This window comes from Zonotrichia albicollis, chromosome 16 (genome assembly GCF_047830755.1).
Source record: "Zonotrichia albicollis isolate bZonAlb1 chromosome 16, bZonAlb1.hap1, whole genome shotgun sequence".
Taxonomy (NCBI): Eukaryota; Metazoa; Chordata; class Aves; order Passeriformes; family Passerellidae; genus Zonotrichia; species Zonotrichia albicollis.
Genome location: NC_133834.1, coordinates 4,384,662 through 4,403,373, shown reverse-complemented (window position 1 = coordinate 4,403,373; position 18,712 = coordinate 4,384,662). Strand labels below are relative to the sequence as shown.

General features: G+C 44.5%; 1 protein-coding gene across 3 annotated transcripts in view; it reads right to left on the bottom strand.

The window, feature by feature from the left end:
- TTYH3 (tweety family member 3) overlaps positions 1-18,712 on the bottom strand; it is a 69,082-nt gene that overhangs the window by 25,038 nt on the left and 25,332 nt on the right. For all 3 annotated transcript variants that reach the window (XM_026793713.2, XM_074553258.1, XM_074553257.1), the window contains exon 2: positions 6,350-6,519. In XM_026793713.2, coding sequence (XP_026649514.2) covers positions 6,350-6,519 — 170 coding nt within the window. The remainder of the gene's footprint in view (positions 1-6,349; positions 6,520-18,712) is intronic.

Here is an 18,712-nt window from a genome sequence, read left to right as displayed (position 1 = left end):
CATTTTCCTAATGCAAATTATGCTGATAACTCAAGAGAGAAAAGCCCTCTGCATTCCTTTGGTTGCAGCTATTATCAGAGCTTGATAACACATGCCTGGGGTGCACGGGGGTGGAAGGGATAAAAAAGACACACTCTCCCCTCCCCCTGAAGCACAGAGATTACAAATGCAGAGCTATGCCCAGGATAAGGCAACTCAGCACCCCATCACAGAAATGACAAAACCATGGCTTGGGTTTCTCCTTGTCTTATCAGAGCAAAGAAATCCACACAGACCCTTTCAGCCTCCTGAGCTGCAGAAAGCCTTAGCAGTTGTTTCTACCATAGGCACCAAATAAATTCCAGAACATTCTGGACATTGAATAGGCAGATCTGACCCCTTTAATTAGCGAGCAATTTCTATTCAGCCTGTTTACAGCTACTAGAAGCCTATTCTTTCAGCAAAAACTTGGTAAGAGCCCAAAATCTGCTGCTTGGCTCTCAGTATTCTCAGCACAGCAGCACAGTTTTGGTGGGAAAGACTCAGAAACAGCACTCAGAAATAGCAGCAGAATCCTTGGGGATGCTGCACAGAGCAGCCAGGTTGCTCACAGGTACCAGGATGAAGTGCTGGCAATACAAATAAGTGACTTTTCCATAGGTTTCCCATCCTGCCCAGTAAAAACTACAGCTCCCACTGCCCTGCCCCTCCACTGCTCCTGAAAGCAAACCCCACAGCACAACAATTGGGATAAAAGCCATTCAATCCAATAATAAACTCCTCTAGACATGAGACTCACACATTCACTGCAAATTACACATGAAGTGTTAATTATTCCATCCTTGCCCTGCAAAAGCCAGCTCTGCATTCCCACCCTGAGCTGGCAAGGACCACTTACACAGCCAGTCCTTTCCCCAGAAGCAGTTTTATGGCTTTTCCCCTTCCTATCAGGGCAGAGAGGGAAGGAATCCATCCCACAAATCTGGGCTGGGGGCAGAGCTGAAGGGCAGCCAGGGGGGAACTGCTGCTGCTGAGCTTTGTTTGCATTTGGCTTCATCTAAATCCAATAGTTGTTTCAAATCCCTGCCCACACACACTGATATGAGTTGCTATTGTTTAAAGCAGATTTAAGGATTTACACTAGTTTTTAACTACCTTTTATATGATTAAAGGGAAACAGAGGGGCTCCTTCTATTTAAGAGCATTCTTTTAAAATAAAAATAGATCAACTCATCTTAACCCAGCAGCATAAGTCCTTGAGGTCATGATAAATCACAAGGCTTCTTGCACGAACCCTGGGAGGCAGAGTGGCCTAAGATAGAGCAGATCCATCTCCCAGCACAGGAGGACAAAATCATCACCCAATGGAGGCATTTCTGTCACATAGCCTGGATGCAAGGACAGTATTTCTGAATGAAACAGTTCTTCTCTACCCTAGCACGCTCTGGAAGATACTCCAACACATTTTCAGTGCTTCCATAGGAAAGTCATGGCTATTTCTGCCAGTCTTGCTTCTGTTGCACTCCCCTTTGAGAGCACACACTGCTCTCCCCTCCCAAATCCAAACTGTCCCATCCTCAATTCCCCCTCCCAAATCCAAACCGTCCCATCCTCAATTCCTCCACCCAAACCTACCTTGGTCAGTCTCCTGTCACTGTCACTGCCACCACTTCTCCTCTGCTTTCCCTCTCACCCATATTTTTGAATAAAATCTTTAAAAATCAATCTATCACAGTCTTACAGTGCATATAAAAAGTTGCTCCTGCTATTCAACACTGCACTTTAAAAGCCACTTGGCTACTCAATAATTTTAGTAAGTTTTAAGAAACCCACTTATTTAAGTCAAGAAAATTGCACTTTGAGCTTAAAGCCATCACCACCAGTGCACAAACACCCACTGGGGACACAGAACTCCACAAACTCTTCCAAGAGCTGTAAAAGTCAGATGGAAGAGGTGCACACCAGGATTTCTGTCTTTTCCTACAGATACCACAGTGGGACCTGAACTCCTGCAGGCTATACACACACTGCAGTATCACTTTTCAGCAAGACTCCAGAAATTCAAGTCTGGAGAGCAGCTTTCCCTTTGTTTGTGTGCAAGAATCACCTGCACCTTGGACACCTAGCTGAAGAACCAGAAAAAATAAAGGAAGTGTAATTCTGAATTTGTTTGCAATGTGACCTGCAAAAAACAAAAAAATGTTTTCTGCATTTATACATGTTGAACATCAGAGCGTTAATCTGACACAGAGAGGATCTCTGTGCTTTCTATGATGAGATCCTCCTGCTGTGATACCCACACACACACTGTGACCCTTGGGTACCCAGACAGCAGTCTGCAAAGATGAGCACTAGCCATTCACATCACATCCTTAGAAATGAATAATCTAATTGCACCAAGTCATCTTTAATTACAGGAACTTCATAAGAAGAGCCCTTTTTAGACTGCAGGTTCTCAGGAGGAATGTTAATTTGTCTGCCTAATTACCACCTTGCACTTTCACACCAGGGGAAAGTGCTATTACTGGCACTTGATAAAACAAGTTTTTACCCTTTATTTGCACCCATTTCTTCCTGATGTCCTCTCCACAAAGCTTTCTCCCCACCTTTGGAGCTGAGGTCCCTTCTGGGAGAATCAGGGTCACCTAAGCTGTGGGTGAGATGGTTTATAGGACAACTCCCCATACACAGAAACCAATCAAAATTGGTGAGGACTAGAACTGAAGCATTAATGAAAAAATCCAGGCTAAGCATTCCTGCAGCTTTGTGGCTAGATCAACTGGGAAGACTCAATAGAGACATTTTGTTGGAAGCTCCTGTTCACCAGTTCTGCCTCAGAATGCTGGCTCAGCATTCTCCCTGCTGTGAGTGATCAGGAAACAGCCAAGCACACAGCAGCACTCACAGCTCAAACAGCCCCCTGGCACTGAGGGAACCCAGAGAAACATGTTCCAGGCACAGCTGGACTCACCAGAGTTAACAGCTCTCAGCTAGGAGGACAAGAGTCCCCTTCCAAGTGCTCAGAGAGAGCAAACCTGCTGCTGCTTGGAACCTCTCGCTGCCTCAGCACCCAACCAGAGGCACAGAACTGCCTCCCAGGGCAGGCAGAGGGTCAGAACAGCCTCACACCCCATCAGAACAGCTGCTCTGGCTCTTCTGATGTGTATGACACAGCTGGGATAGACAGGATCTATCCAGTGGGCTAATCTTTAATCAGTGCTAGCAGGAAGTCCCAGGTGGATTCCAGCAGCTGGAGTGGGATTGTTGGGAGCTGTATCTGCATTCCCAGCACAGACTGAGCTCAGAGCATCAACAGACATTGCTCTGGGGGCACTGTGGCATCCAGCTGCTGCAGAGAGGCAGAAAACCAACCTCAGCCCTGCAGGAGAGCAGCAGCACCTCCCTCACCATGGTGGTACCAACCTGCTGTTGCTCAAGCAAGATGATTTCAGAGAGGAAATTAAGCAACTAATTTAAAAAGTCAAGAAAAATGATCATCCAATATCACTGCATGTTCAGATAGAACCTTGTGTTATGAACCTTAGTTTTATGGTTCTGCATTTAACACTTGCAGAAACAAATTGTACACCAAGGATGGGAACAAGTGGCTCAGATTTTGAGGAAGCCTAAGCAGCATTCCAGCTTGCGGATTTGACAGAGTCACATCAAGTTTAACAGAATTTATATGCTGCCCTTCCAATGTTAAATTATCTCACAGATGCTCTGGAGAAGTGCAGAATACCTCCTTCTCACCCTTTCCACAACCAAAAACAAACACAGCTACCACAGGGCAGCAGCTGCCTGGGTCACATTTGCTGCATAACAATGGCTAACAAGGGCCTGTAGCAGCAGCACAACTATAAATAGCATCAGCAGAGCTTCTGTAAGAAAGGGTTAGGACCACAGCTCTCTCAGTGGATTGGAATGGATGCAGCTGATCACTAAAATAAAGGTGAATAAGGTTGAGATTTCTTCTTTACAAGCTGTTCTGTGGTTTGCCTTTCCACCCCAGGCACCTACTGGCAAGCAGCAGAGCATGGAAGAGCTCCTTGCAGCAATCCTGGCTGGTACACAAGGTCTCCTCCTCAGCCCTCAGCCCCTGTTTCTGCAGGCAAATCCACCCCCAGCTGCTGAACTCGCCACAGAATGTCTGCTCTGCTCTGTCTGCTCCAACACTGCAAGGCTTTGCTGTTCTCTGAAGCAAGTGTCTCGAGAGAGCCAACACAAAAATTCACTCTGGCTCCTGAGCAGCTGAGCCTGGCCTTCAGGGAACCCCTCACCTGCACAGGGATGCACAGCACACCCAGCACCCATCAGCAGCCCAGTGCCAAAACAGAGCCACAAGGCACTGCCAAACACAACCATCTCATTGCTCCCTCCTCTCTGACCAGGGGAAGCTCCCAGACCTGCCTGACCCACAGAGGGCAGCTGAGACCACCTGGAGCCTTGGGCAATGATGCTTGGATTTGGAGAGAAAAGCAAATTGGAAAGTGTTGATACAGGGCACACACCCAGAGGACTCATTCTGCCCAAACCAAAACAAGATCAGAGGCTCCTTCCTTCCGTATCTGCAAACACATCCCTGCTTTCAGATGTCCCACCATACACCTTCTAGTAAATTATCTTTTTTTAAATTCTCCCGTACCCATTCTCCACTAAACACTGATTTTTTTCCCTTGGTTTTCAGCAATCCTTCTTTCCACCTCACCTCCAAAAGCTCCTATTGCTCAGTCATAACACCAAACACTGCTGACCCTGGCACCATTACCAGCAGCCCCTGGAGACGGAACAAAAGTGCAGATAACAAAATGCAGCAGTGTCTTACACAGGCTACAAAATCTGAACCAGTCAAACACCAATCCTTTCAAACCCAAAAGAATCCGCTGTGACTCTTTCTTCCTAATCTACTCTCCCACACATAGTGATTCTTTCTGGACACCAAGTTCTCAGAAATCTGCATTTAGAGCTGATAAATATTTCAGCTGTATCCATCCTGTTTAAGTGATAAGCTCCCAAGGACAGAGGGCCCTTGATTTATCACTTGAAAAGTATCAAAGAGCAGGACATTAACTATTCCTTTTCACATTGCTCAAACCACCAGGCAGCTCTGCAAGCAGCATAAAGGAAGGAAATATATTACAGACATTTAAAAACATACATACATCAAATGAAAGAAAGAGGGATTATTGCCAAAATTCACCAAGTAGAGGCAGAGCATTTTGATGCCTTGTGAAGGCTGACCTAGAATGTAGGAATGTGCTTCTTGTTTACAGAGTGACAAAACTATCCTTTGTCTCCTCAAAAAGGAAAAAAAACCCAGAAGTTTCTCTTTTTGATTAGGCAAAAAGACACTTCATAGGACCTAAGGGACTTTACCTCAAACTTAAGGATAGCCAATTAGATAGAAGCTAAAAAGTCCTGCTTGAGCAATTTACTAGAAAAAGAAGAGGACAAAGAAATGAATCAGTTTTGTGATGTTTTCCCAGGCAAGCCTCAAATTTCTGGCTATATATGATTAGAACATAGAGGTAGGTTAACAACCTTTTGACACTACAACAATAACTTACAGAACTTTTTCTGTAGAACTCAGGCTAGATGGAGTTAAAGAATAAAGTAGGGATTTATTAAAAGGTTATCCTCAATGGATTCACCTTGGGCAGTATAAGAGCCCAGCCAGAGCTGCACCCAAGATGAACCAAAATGGTCACAAAATCAATGACAAGTGTCATTGTTAAGTCAGATGTGAGATACACATACGTGGTTAGGGTCCAGGAAGAAAAAAGTTTTCATTCTGTGTGTTCTCCAGCTTATATACTCTTAACAAAGTGTGATCTTAAGTCATTAACTACATCACAATAACTTATTATATTCATTGGTGCAAAGCCTGTCTTTTCTATTCTGTTTCCGTGCTGATGGCCTTGTCTTCTTCCTTTCCATGGATACACTCAAAAATCATCAATTGTTATTTCTCCTATGAACTCAACTTTGCTTGCAGGCCAGCGGTCAAACCCCTCTATAACTGCTCATGGGGTTACTCACTTTTATAAATTTTGGTCTATTTGCATATTGGAATTAATTGTCTATTATAGCTTTAGGTTATGAAGACCCATTCTTCTTGTTTTTCTCTCTTCAGTCCACATTGTTTGTGCTCTTGAGCCTGAGATTTGGATTAGTTGTCCTTGGTCCCCAGCTAGAGCAGGAATTGTTTTATCTCCCCGATCTGTGCAGAGAGCTCACCATCCCTTAATAAGAACCCCAGACCCACACACTAAAGCAGCACAGAACCTGAAAAACATCAAAGCTAAACCCTGAGGCATTATTTGAAGAGTGAGGCCGTGGTTCAGGACACAGGGGCCGGGGATGGCCGTACCTGCAGACGAGGGTGGCGATGATGACGCACCAGGCCGTGCAGCAGCAGTCAGCATTGAGGTGCTCCTCGCTCTTGCGGTGGCGGCAGCACAGCCAGAAGGAGTAGAACAGGAGGAAGAGCAGGTCCAGAGCCAGGCAGGACAGAGCAATGCCACCCAACAGCAGCAGGGCCTGCAGGGACAGACATGGGGGTCACACCGGGCCATGGCAGGGCAGGCCAGCCAGAGATATCCCTGCAGTGTTTGTAGGGATCCCCGTGGCAGGGAGAAATGGTGAGGAGGACTCCATCTTATTAGAAGGTTAATTAATTACTTTATTGTACTATATTATTCTATATTATATTACACTATGTTACATTAGATCTAAACTTAATCTGCCAAGCACTGAACTGCACTCATCTCATGACTGTCAGCCCACAGTCCCAACACACACACTTAGGCCTCATAGGCCAAGGAAACAAAACTCCATCACTCTGGGTAAATAATCTCCATATTGCATTCTACTTTTGCACAAACACAGGCACAGCTGATAAGAACTGTTTTTCCTTTCTCTGAGGTTCAGAGAATGTGAATCCCAGAAATATTCTTGGGAAGGATTGTGTCTTGCTTTTCTCTGTGCAGAGAAATGTGGTGACACATACCTACCAAGGCATAACTTGCCAACAAATCATTTTGTGTGCTTGGCACATTGTTAAATTATAAAGAGGTGATTTTTTTGTCCCACTTGCTCCCCTCTGTCCATCCCACTCAACAAAACCATGTTCTGTACCTCAGCAGTGAACAGCTGAGCCATTTTTTCTGTCTCAATCTGCAAACAGCCTAAGTTAATCAGAGGGTTTCCTCTTTACTACTGATCACAGGTCAGCAGATTTACAGAACAAAAATAATAATAAAAAAAATAGTGCAACCAGCTGCCTCTATCTGTACAGTTTTTTAATCTTCATGAATAAATATGCAGGCTTATTCATTAGAAATCCAAGTGCATGAGTGGGTTTGAAAGGGGGTGGAATTTATTATACATGCATGAGATTAATTTTTTTTAAAAGTCAATCTCCATGCAATGCTTCTGTTCAAGGTAGACCTAGAATAAATACTAAACCCCTCCATATACTATCCACATATATAGGTACAACAAACTTGGATGCTACAGACACACTTGCAGCAGTCACAAGTTGAGTTAGTGTGAATAATACCTATTTCTAGTCATGTTCCTGGGAGGAAAGGGAAGTTGTAAGTGCTTAACTCCCTCCCAGTTTATTTTTATTTGAAAAATCCTGCCTAAAATCCAAAAATGCAAACCAATTCTGTTAAATAAAATAAGGTTTAAAATAATAAATCCATTCCAACACCATATCTAGCCACATTTTCCCACCTGCATGAATCAAGCAAAAGAATGCAATTTTACCCATAAGGTTTTTTTGATAAATCCTTGTTACTGGTGGCAAATGCCAACTTACTAGAAATAATTTAAATATCTGGAAAGAGTCCAAGTTACTTGCTGCTGCCCCAATATTGGGAATTCAGACATAGATCTGTATCAGCTAACCTAGAACAAAGGCTTGGGTTTTCAAACCAGTATCTCTTTTCCTCCCATGCAGAAATTCCTTAAAGAACATTTATTTGCTTCCTCCTGATTGAAACAATAACTTCCTTCTGATCAAAAAGAATACAACAAAGAATGCTGAGATTAAAGCAAAGAACTTTCACAACTGGTGTGACTGTTTCTAACGGGGTCTGGTAGGAACTTGCTCTTTGTAGGCTTTTCTTTCCCCTTTTGCCCCTGCTCTGCTCCATTGGTACTCCCTGCTGGGTGATCATCCTGGCAAACAAGGCACACAGGCTCCAAGAAACATCAGGCACATAAAATGAGGTGCACACCAGCTAAACCCAAGGGTTGCACCACAGATACCCCAAGTAGCCCCTTGCTCTTGGCTTTCCCAGCTTTACAAACCCTTTCCTACCCTTTACAAGCCCTCTTGGCTTTCCCACCCCTTACAAACCCAACCTTACAAACCCTCTCCCATCCTTTACAAACCCCCTTGGCTTTCCCAGCTTTACAAACCTTCCCATCCTTTACAAACCCATCCTTACAAACCTTCCCATCCTTACAAACCCTTTCCCATCCTTTACAAGCCCTCTTGGCTTTCCCATCCTATACAAACCCATCCTTACAAACCCTCTCCCATCCTTTACAAACCCTCTTGGCTTTCCCATCCTATACAAACCCTCTCATCATTTACAAACCCTTTCCCATCCTTTACAAACCCATCCTTACAAGCCCTCCCCAAGCCCACCGAGCTCCCTGGGCTGGGGGAGCTCCCAGGTGCTGCTTTCCCAGACCCAGGAGCAAGAGCTCAGCCCCGCTGTGCAAAGTGAGCTCTGGGACCTCTCCCAGCCAGGAGTGGGGGTGGGAGGAAGGGAACAAGCCCAATCCCCCTTTCCCATGCTTTCTCCAGATGGTGGGAGCTCTGCTGGAGCTGCTGAGCAGAAAGGGGCCTCTGAGAGGGGAGCTGCATTCCGAGCCCTGCGTTCCCCCACTTCTGCAGCCTTGCCACAAACGAGCACTCCATGCTAATGTAACTAACACTCTTGGCATACCAAAGCTCCTCAGGGGTATTCTTTATTTTTTAAATATGTCAGGCTGCTGTAAGGCAAAGCTTTCCTGCCCTGCTTGCCTGCATTTCTTTCTTCACACCCTCAACCCTCCTGCACATGCTAAAAGGCATTAGTGCTGGGAAGACAAACTCAGCTGAAAACATCCTCCCAGCAACACTTCTATCAGCAAAAAGTCCACACTGCAGCTCCAGATGTAGGGGAACCGCCCCCATTGAAATGAAATAAAAGGAAATACTTAAAAAAAATTCTTAAAAAAGGGAAAAATGGATATTAGACTGCCAATCAGCAAGTAACCTGAAGTCCTTGCTTTGAAGGGACACTTAATACATGCTTTAAATTTGCATCTGGCCAAAAGGACTTGGCTGGCCACTATACCACAATCTGCATTCAATTTTCCAGAGAATATTTGTTTTCCATTAATGGATATGTGCCATGACAAGTGAAATCATCCAGCAGAGCAGTTATTAATCTTTCTGACTGATGAGTCAGTTTAGGACCCAGGAACTGGCAGGCAGTGAAAGCCTGGTCACAACCAAAGATATTCCTCTGCCTGCTTGTCGGGATTAAATGACAGTATTTAAAAGAGGGGGGTTGAGGCTGGATAAACCCTTAGACACTCTATCCTGCACCAGTAAATCTGGGACTCGGTTATCCAAGGCCACATTATCCCAAGTAAATGGAAAATTATGCACTGGGCCTTTTGCCACAAAAGAGCATCAATTTGTCTTCGAACATTTGCTGAGCTATCAGAACCTTTATAGCAAATGATGCATGAACTGCCCTTACAGGAAAATGGAGACAACTTGGAGGAACAGCATTTTACCACTGCACTGACACTAATGGCAGAAGTGGAGACAGAGCAGTCCCTGAAAATGAGAGTAAATCCAAGTGGTACCCCCAGACTGGCAGGAGACGAAGCTACAGTGTCAGGAAGCACTTTCAAAATAAAAGCTGCACACAGGGAAGTGACCACAGGAGCATTCCTGGCTTGGAGAGGCACCACAGAACCTGAAAACCCTGGTGTTGGGCAGGGATGGTGCTGCAATGTTAGCAGCCTTCCCAGCTCCAGTGTGGCTACCAGGATTTGTGGTGTTTACCACCTGCATGGGAGTAGGAAGCCAAAAAAAGGGCAGAAAATATCTAGAGCCTCATGGAGAGAAAGGGGAAACACAAAGCACAGCAAAAACATCCTCCACAAAGCTCCCCAGGGGCTGGTCAGCTCTTCCATGGGGTATGGTGTTGGTACCACTCCTAAGGACTCACATACAGATCAACCTTCAGTTTGATCAGTCCCTGCTCTCCAAGACCCTGCCTTATATTACTGGGGATCAAATAAACCAAGACACAGCCTTGTCTGCTGGATGAAAATCTCCCATATGAAACAGCCAGGATTTTTGCAAATTCCAAAGGGTGATCCACACTGTTAGTTATCCAAATCTATCTATGGACCGTGGTCCTGCAAGGCTAATTTTAGCTGCTGAAACTGCACTTTAGGGAGGTATATTTCATCCCATTCAGCAGATGAAGTCACAAAGACAGGAGATCTACATAAGAACACAAGAAAAGGATGTACAAGATATATTTACTTCCTTTTAAAGGGGAAAAACCTAAATAAAGCCACAAGGCACCACAGTGCAGGAGGTAAACTCTGGGTTGCATTCATGTTAAATGTCAAGGTTTACCACGGCATTAAATGTTATTTGCTCATCACCTGACTTTACAGAGAAGGGTTTAGTGACTCTTCTTCACATGACCATGTTGCCTCTGCCATGGAGATTATTTGGCACAAAATGTCCTGGCAGCAGAATAGGTTTAAGAAATTAATTCTGAATACTCAAGGGCTCAAAACAGCCCAGGTGTTTATCAGGTACAAGTCTTACCAATCTCAATTCATCCAGCTTCCAATTACCACACTCTTTAAACCTTAACTGCAGTAACAGCAGCAGAGAATAGTGAGAAGCTCCTCACATGGAATAGATGATTGCTATTTTACTGCCAGTTGGAAAGTCTACCAAAACTCCTTAAGAAACTCAAGAGCAAAGCTGAAGCCTTCAGGTGGTTCCTGAGAAGCAGATTGCAGATTCGTTTCTAATTTTCCATCAATGATTTTAAAGGTATTTTATCTTAAAACTTCATCATTTCAGCCCACAGAACAAAAAGAGCTACAGCTTTTGAGCACCTCAAGAACACAGCTGTCCTAATCACTGCCAGATTGAGAATGGTTTACCTTAAAGTCAGCTTTTGCCAAAAGAAAGCTTTCCATTGAATCTGCAGCTAGTAATCTTTATGTATTTCCATGCAGTGACTTGAGATAGTGATAATAAAACAGAGAGAGGAGGTTAAAGGAGTGTGGGAAGAGAAAAATGTTCACCCAGAAGAACAAATGAAGCAACCTGGGCTGCTGCCAAAGGAGCACTCATCTCTATTTATTCCATGAAGGACGGAAGTCATCTTAGCAAGAAAAGAAACTGCTGTGGGATAGTGTCATGCCCACACTACTTCCTACACTGCTTTTTTTTCTCCTTCCAGACTCCAGGACATCTCTCTAAAAAGCTTATGTACTCACAGAAGATAAGCAGTTATATTCTACCAAGCTATGTTTTAAATTTTTTTTTGACTGCTGGCAACACGAGGAACACCCTGACCTCCTCATCAACTTGTTCTGAACATGCTGTGTGTTCAGAGATTTGATTTTCAGTACTTCAAGTGCTGTACGAGGTATTTGCTGAGGTGCTTGAGTGTCTGGGGATGTCACTCATGGCACAGCCCCTCCAGAGGGGTGGGGAACACAGCCCGCCATGGACTGGCCAGAGGAAGGTGGGGGAGGATGTGGAAACACTGCTGATGTCAGCACTAAAGCATCCCTCTCTCCTCCCAGGGACAGCCCTTCCCAGGCCAATTACTGCTCTCAGCACTGCAGGAGCAGAGCTGGGCAGGAAATGTGCTCCGAAGGGGCTTTTCCCACGGTGCTGAGATGAATTCTCTTCCATGAGGGGTCCCTGTGCAACAGGGAAGAGCTCCATGGAAACAGAGAACAGGTTCCACTGCCTCATCCCTTCTACAGACATCTCCCACAGAAAGCACGCTGCTAAGGGAGTGCAGATCACAGATATATTTAGGGCAAGTCCACACTGGAGCAAGCAATATAGGCCAACACTTTGCCTTCAGCTTTTTTTGGCTATTGGCTTTCCTTTCTGGAAAGCAGGAAATGCCAAGGATTGTGTCATGCTTTTTTTTTTCTGTTTTTTTTTCTTTTTTTTTTTTTTTAATTTAAAAACACCTTAAGACAATACAGCAGACACATTGGAATAAAAACAGATCTGCAGCTGAAACCTGTGTTAGCCCAACTCCATCACTCAATTCCACTACCAAGCTGGTTAAATGAGCAGGGCAGTTTCCCCAACACTACAAAGCTCTCTACATAGGCATGGGCATTATATAGTTAATTGGTATTAGAGCTGTGAACTAAAGCCACTTTAACTACAAATGAGTGTTCACACAGGGATTTAATGTAGTTTAGCTAGAATGGCCTTAATTCAGTGTAGTTTAGTTCACTTTAGTGCATTTAAAGTGGTTTGACTAATCTGTTTTGAATTTATTCCTCCAGCTAATTCAGATTAATTTCTCAAGTGTAAGCAACAACTAAGAACAAGGCTAGGTTGATTAAAGATTCATCATCATTTCCTCCATACTAACATTGTGACCCTTTATTTCATAATTAAAGACTTTCAACTCTGCCTTTATACTTGGTCCAATTCACAGAGGCCAGCAGTGTAGAGGCCAAAAATACACAGCTTGCTGACCCTTGGCTCATTGCAGCAACCAACTCAACAGAATCACAGGGAGGGTATTGAGAGCTGTGGCTGAATAATAAATACATAGTTCAGGTGTGTCTGCACCTCAGCTGCCATGGGTTACACATGGGCAGGTGCTGGAATTCATCAGAGCAGCTCACATCACACACCAAAGAGAGATGGAAAGCACAGACTAGAAAGGATTTGCTCAACAATTGTGTAGGATATTTCTCCCTGCCCATGAATGCAGATCTAAGCTGTGCTAATCAGCAGCAAACACTGAGGTTCTATTGGGTTGAAGTCAAATAACAATGCATTTATTCCCTTAGTTGTCACCAACTCAGCAACATCTCCATCTTACACAGCAAGGAAATGTTCCCAGAGGTTAGAGGGTCCCCTAAATTGGATGTTCTTATCCCTGGTTTCTCCAGTGTTCTGATCCCTAGTTTCTCCACAGTGCTGGCTGAAAACCTCTGTGCACTACAGCAATGAAAAGAATGAGACACTCTCACCAAACTCAGTTTCCACTGACAGGTCCCCACAGACTAAATCTTTATTAAATGAGGCTTAGCTCAGAACTGGCAGCTTGTCAAATGAGCATTCTCGCTGAAAAGGCGGATTTCCTTTCTGGGGATTCTGCAAATTCCCCTGCAGGACTCTAAAACAACCACACCACCACGGATGCATCAGTGCTCCTGCAGGTCTTTGCCCCAAATCCCAGCCCAGCAAAATGTGTAAGAATCCTCATGGGAACAGCTCTTCAGCTTCAGAAGGTTATTTCTTCTTAGTATTCCCAGCTAGACAAAGCTACAGCCATTAGTTTTGTTAAAAGGCAAGGATCAGATAACTTTTTGGGATATTGAGGTGAAGGGCACCAGAAGGGTAGCTGGAGGAATTTGGCAGGAATCCTGCACCACTCAGCTCACCCATGGCAGAGCCACAGAACCCCACCAGACATTCCTTTCCCACAGCAGATTAGCTCACACATTCCCACCCAACAGCAGCTCCTCTCCTCCAGCTCTTTTAGAAGCCACTTGACTTCCTTGCTTAGAAAACTGCATCACCCATTAATGCCTTAAACCACAGGCTCCTCACAAGGCAATTTTCCAGCAAACTGGATAATGGAAAGAAAGCCCATGCTATAACAGAAGTATGAATTTAATGCTCCTACAGCTCAGGGCTAAGCAAGCAGTGCCTGTATAACCTGGCTGGGGCTCAAGGCTGTATAAATTCCCACACCAAGAGAATTCCCCAGCCCCAACCCTCCAGCAGGAGCTCAGCTTTGCTCCTGCAGGCCTGGAGCTCCCTGAAGGAAAAACGTGGCAATGCCTGCAGGCAGGGAGCTGGGCACAGTTGCAGAGCCCAGCACGTGAGTGAGACAGCACTGGTATCTTCAAAAAAAAAAGGAAAAAGAAAAAAAAAGAGCAGGAAATGCTTAGGCCTGAAGCCCAGTGATTTAATCCAATTTCCATCCTTTTTTCCCTTCCCCCTCCCACAATGTGCACTCTCAGAGACAATACACTTCATTTAGAGGGGAAAAACATGATCTCTCCTAAGTGCCTGTCCTTACACTCTATCAAGCCAAGTGCTGGGACACTGCTTTTTTTTTAATCTATGATGGCCATTCATTCTTTGGCACAGACAGCAGCCTCAAGGGTTTTCTTCCAAGGCCCCAGCTGTACAGAGTTTGTGCTTTACTCCACGTTAGCTGTTCTTCAGCTATTGCTGTTCCTTATTAGATTTGGGTTTCAAACCCAAGTGTTCCTCCTGCCCCTGTGAATTTTAAAAATTCTCCACAAAGATTGGGCCTACCACTTGAGGTAATTACAGGCACCAATCTACAAGTCTCCCATTCTTCTGCAGAACCCAAACCCTGTCCTTTCCAGGAGACATGGCACCAGTTCAGATTAAATGCAGTATTTAGGCTCACAGCAACTTCTTGATCTTCTTAATCATCTCTTCTTAAACCAGACAACCAAATCTGAACTGATCAGCCACTATGGAGTTTGAAGACACTGAGCCCAATCCTCGGCTCTGATGTCCTGGCAGGGAGGTCACTGCAAGCTGTCACCAGTATTTTGCCATTTCTGTCAGGGAGAGGATAAACAGGGCACTGGGGAGGGAGAGGAAAGAGCATGGAAATGAGCAGAGCCACCCCAAAGTGGAACAGAAAACAAATCCTTGTCCCAGTGGTGGAAACTCTGCCCAACCCATGAACAGGGTCAGCCCATGCCCTCAGCAGGAATGGCAGTGTTTCCATGAGCATGACCACTGTAGAAAATGTGGTTCTGCTCCCTTCGGCCATCATTTGGCATTATTTTGGACGTGCTGCTTTCTCTTCAGGCACTATTTTAATTCCATTTATGTCTTGAGAGTTTTGGCGCTGAGCATCTCCAGCTGCACGCTATAAGCTCAAGCAGAACATTTGCTGCACTGAGCCACAGAAGTTACACAGAATAACAGAGAGAGAATCCAAATTGGAATGGAAACTCTTAACATCACATTGTTTCTAATGTTATACTTGAAAGGCAACTTAATGTTGTCTTTTTTTTTAATGTATACAACTTGTTCCATATCATTAGCACAATGAAGAGGTCTTTTTCTAAACTGCAGCTATTAGGAAAATGTCTAAGTGAGAAGCTGTAGCATAGACTTTGGCATTTGAAGGCACCAGAGTTTAAAAAAAATTAAAATTAATTAGAAGGAAAAGAGATACTTTCTAGCCAAGATTACAAATCCACTGCAAATGGCTTCATAAACTGCTTTTATTAGCACTGAATGGACAGGAAGGTAAGCAGCAATAATTGGGCTTCTGCATTTATGTGTCAGTGATGGCAATGGGTCATTTTAGTGTACTCAGGCATCTCTGACAGGGAGATCCACATCCAGTTTGCACTCAGTTTGAAACCTGAGGTCAATCCTCAGCATAAGGAGTGAGAAGTTTTGGAACAACATGAAAATAACCACCAGGAAAACATCAGAGCACCGAGTTTCCATAATATTTACCCTGTCCAGCTTCACTGGCATTTGTCTACACAAGTGAAGCAGGTCAAGAGGCTGTTTACACAACAAAAACTGAGTGCAGCTCGTAATGCACTGTAAGCAGTGAGAGAAACAGCTCTCCTGATTGCATCAGCAACCAGCCTGGTGTGGCTGCCCCAAGGAGTGACCTCTGGGAGGGACAAAGGACAGAATCAAAGGCACACTGCCCTACATCCTCAGAAAGCCATGGCCCACTGTGCTACAGCCAGCAGCCCACATGACATCTTCCTTAAAATAATTTGTATTTGAAGGCAGCTTCAGTGCAGTATGTGGGTCATGTGGAGAGGCTGTGAAGAGCTGGGAAGGGGCAATATCCCATAGGGAGCTGGGGAAGGGAGAACAGAGACCTCTGACCCATCTATTGACTGTGTGCCCACTGACCTCCTTGCACAAACAATGCAAACGTGCCTTTTAACTGCCCAGACAAACAGGTGCCACACTTCTCACCATAAATTCACTCCAAACTGCCTCTTTCAAGAGTACTATAGTCAGAGTTTTTAAAAAAAAATATTTTTAAAAAAAAAACAGGAGAAAGAAAGGGAGGAAATCTCTTCCTTCAACTTAAAACTGCACCTTCCTTCCCACAAAAGAGTGCAGGAAACATTTCAATTTCAACTCTTTTTTAGTTTTATTTTGGGGTTGAGTTGCCTTTTATTTCCTTTTCTTTCTTTAAAGGAGAAAAAAAGCTCTCAAGAAAAAAAACCCTCAGGGACAAAGACTACCAATACTCACTATTGAGAACCTTCAAAAAAAAAAAATACCATAGAGGGACTAACAGAGGAAGCAGATTAAAAAACCCATCCAAGCTAGCCAAGACCCACCACAGTCACAGCTGGAGCCCGTGTTTCTGCACCACTGACAGCACTGGGAGTGTCATTAACCACTTCTCCTCAGCCTGGGTAAGGGAGGCTGGGGAGCTCAGAAAAGCCTCCTGCAGGCTCCTGGCCAAATGTGAGAAGGGATTAGGGCCTGCTCAGGCTGCTGCCCTGAAGGGAAATGCAATCTGAATAGGGAGTTTTCTTTGCAGCTCTTCCCAGCAGCAGAGCAGAGCTGCAGATGCTCCTCTCATAACCAGAGTGAAGTTCCCCCTCAAGAGCAGCACTCTGGTGAGTGGTCGCTGCCTCACCCTCTGCTTCTGCTCCCCAGCATCCTCCTGACGAAAGGGGAGCCCACAGTTTTTAAATTCACCACCTGAATGTGAACAGGGACACAGCTAACAGCAGATGCTCTCATAGCTTAAACTCCTTGCAATTAAAGGCAAATCTGATGCCCCAACACACCCACAGAGGCATCAATCTCACCCTGTGGCTCTGCCTCAGCAGCTCCTCTTGCAGTCTCCTCATTTCCCCACGGGGCTGGGGGAAGAGGGGAATCTGTCTCCTTTCAACTGTTTCAAAGCTGTTTAACTCTCTTAGGGTTTGCCTGCAAAGCTGAAAGCTGTCATGGACCACTGGCCTAAAAAGATTTAAAGCATTTGGTTTATATCAACTATTTAAAGACAAACACACCCCACTTTTAGCTTCCTTTACACAACCAAGTTTTGGGATATATAGGATACAGGGTTATTTGGCTGTAATAGAGGTTACATCAGTTAAAAGGAGGAAGTGTTTGCCCCACTGTGTCCTAACAGGATTTTTCATTAGTTGCTTTACTTTCCCATGACATACACATCATATTCACTAGAAATCAATGCATTTTATAGGTAATTTAATACATACACAGCCTGCCTTCAGAGATCCTTTTATCCTGCTCATGGGATCAGTGCTGGTGGGATTCCTCGAGTTCCTGCACTGATACTCATTCATTCAGCAATTCTTCTGAACCACAGAGATTGATTTTTCAGGAAAGTTCCCAGAGTTCTCTTAGAGGTTCTGCCTGCACTTATGTCATGGCTATATTTAAAGAAGGAATCCCACTAAAGTGGTTTATAACGTGCTCTGGCAGGACAGTGTAGACAGAGCTAAATCCTATTAAGCTACTTAAGTTGCTTTCCCCCTCTGAAGTCATCTGTCAAATGCTGCTCCTAGACATAGCAGCCAGCTATCAAACTGGCTTATCAAGAGCCATGCTTAAAACACCAGACAAAACTGTAAAATGCAATCATCACACACATGGGGAAGAGAAACTGGGGCAGTGTGCTGTTCCAGTAACCTCCTGGGATCCCAGAGGGTGGAGAAGGCTGGTGATTAGCTTTTCATTACAGCTAGATTGTAACCCACTTGCACACCACTGGACCTTATTAAAGAGCAAATAATAATGACTGTGTCTTTAATGTCAGCCTTGACTCTTCTGAAAGCACTGTATGGACAATACATGAATGTGAAGCATACTTTTAAAAAAGAGATCACACTAACAGGGCAGGAGGGAGTACCTGGCAAAACAAAGCACCATTCAGCCTTAACTCAGCACCCCACAGAGAAGGGGAAAGCAGCATTCATGGTTATTTCATCTCCTTTCCCACTAACTCAAAAATAGGCACCACAGAGTCCTGAAAGGTTAATTCCCATAAATGTTAAATGTCCACATTTAAAGCTCCAGCTTTAGAGCATTCACTCCACTGTGTCAACACATCGATGCTGCTGTGACAACACACTGCTGAGATTCCAGAGACAAACCTCAATTCCACACATTCCATACAACAATAGAAAACAATAGGCTGGAAAAGACCTCTGGAGGTCACTGCAGTGCAACCTGCTGCTTAAGGCAGGGCTAATTTAATGGATGGGGCTGCTCAGAGTTTTCCCTGGGCAAGTTCTGAGTGTCTCTAAGCTCGAGTTCCCAAAGCTTCCCTCACCCTGCTCCAGCACTATAAAAAAAATGCTCATAAGTGACAGCACCCATGTTCCATTTCGCATTTCAGCTTGAGGTTGTTATCATTTGTCCTTTTGCTGGGCACCTCTGAGAAGAGCCTGG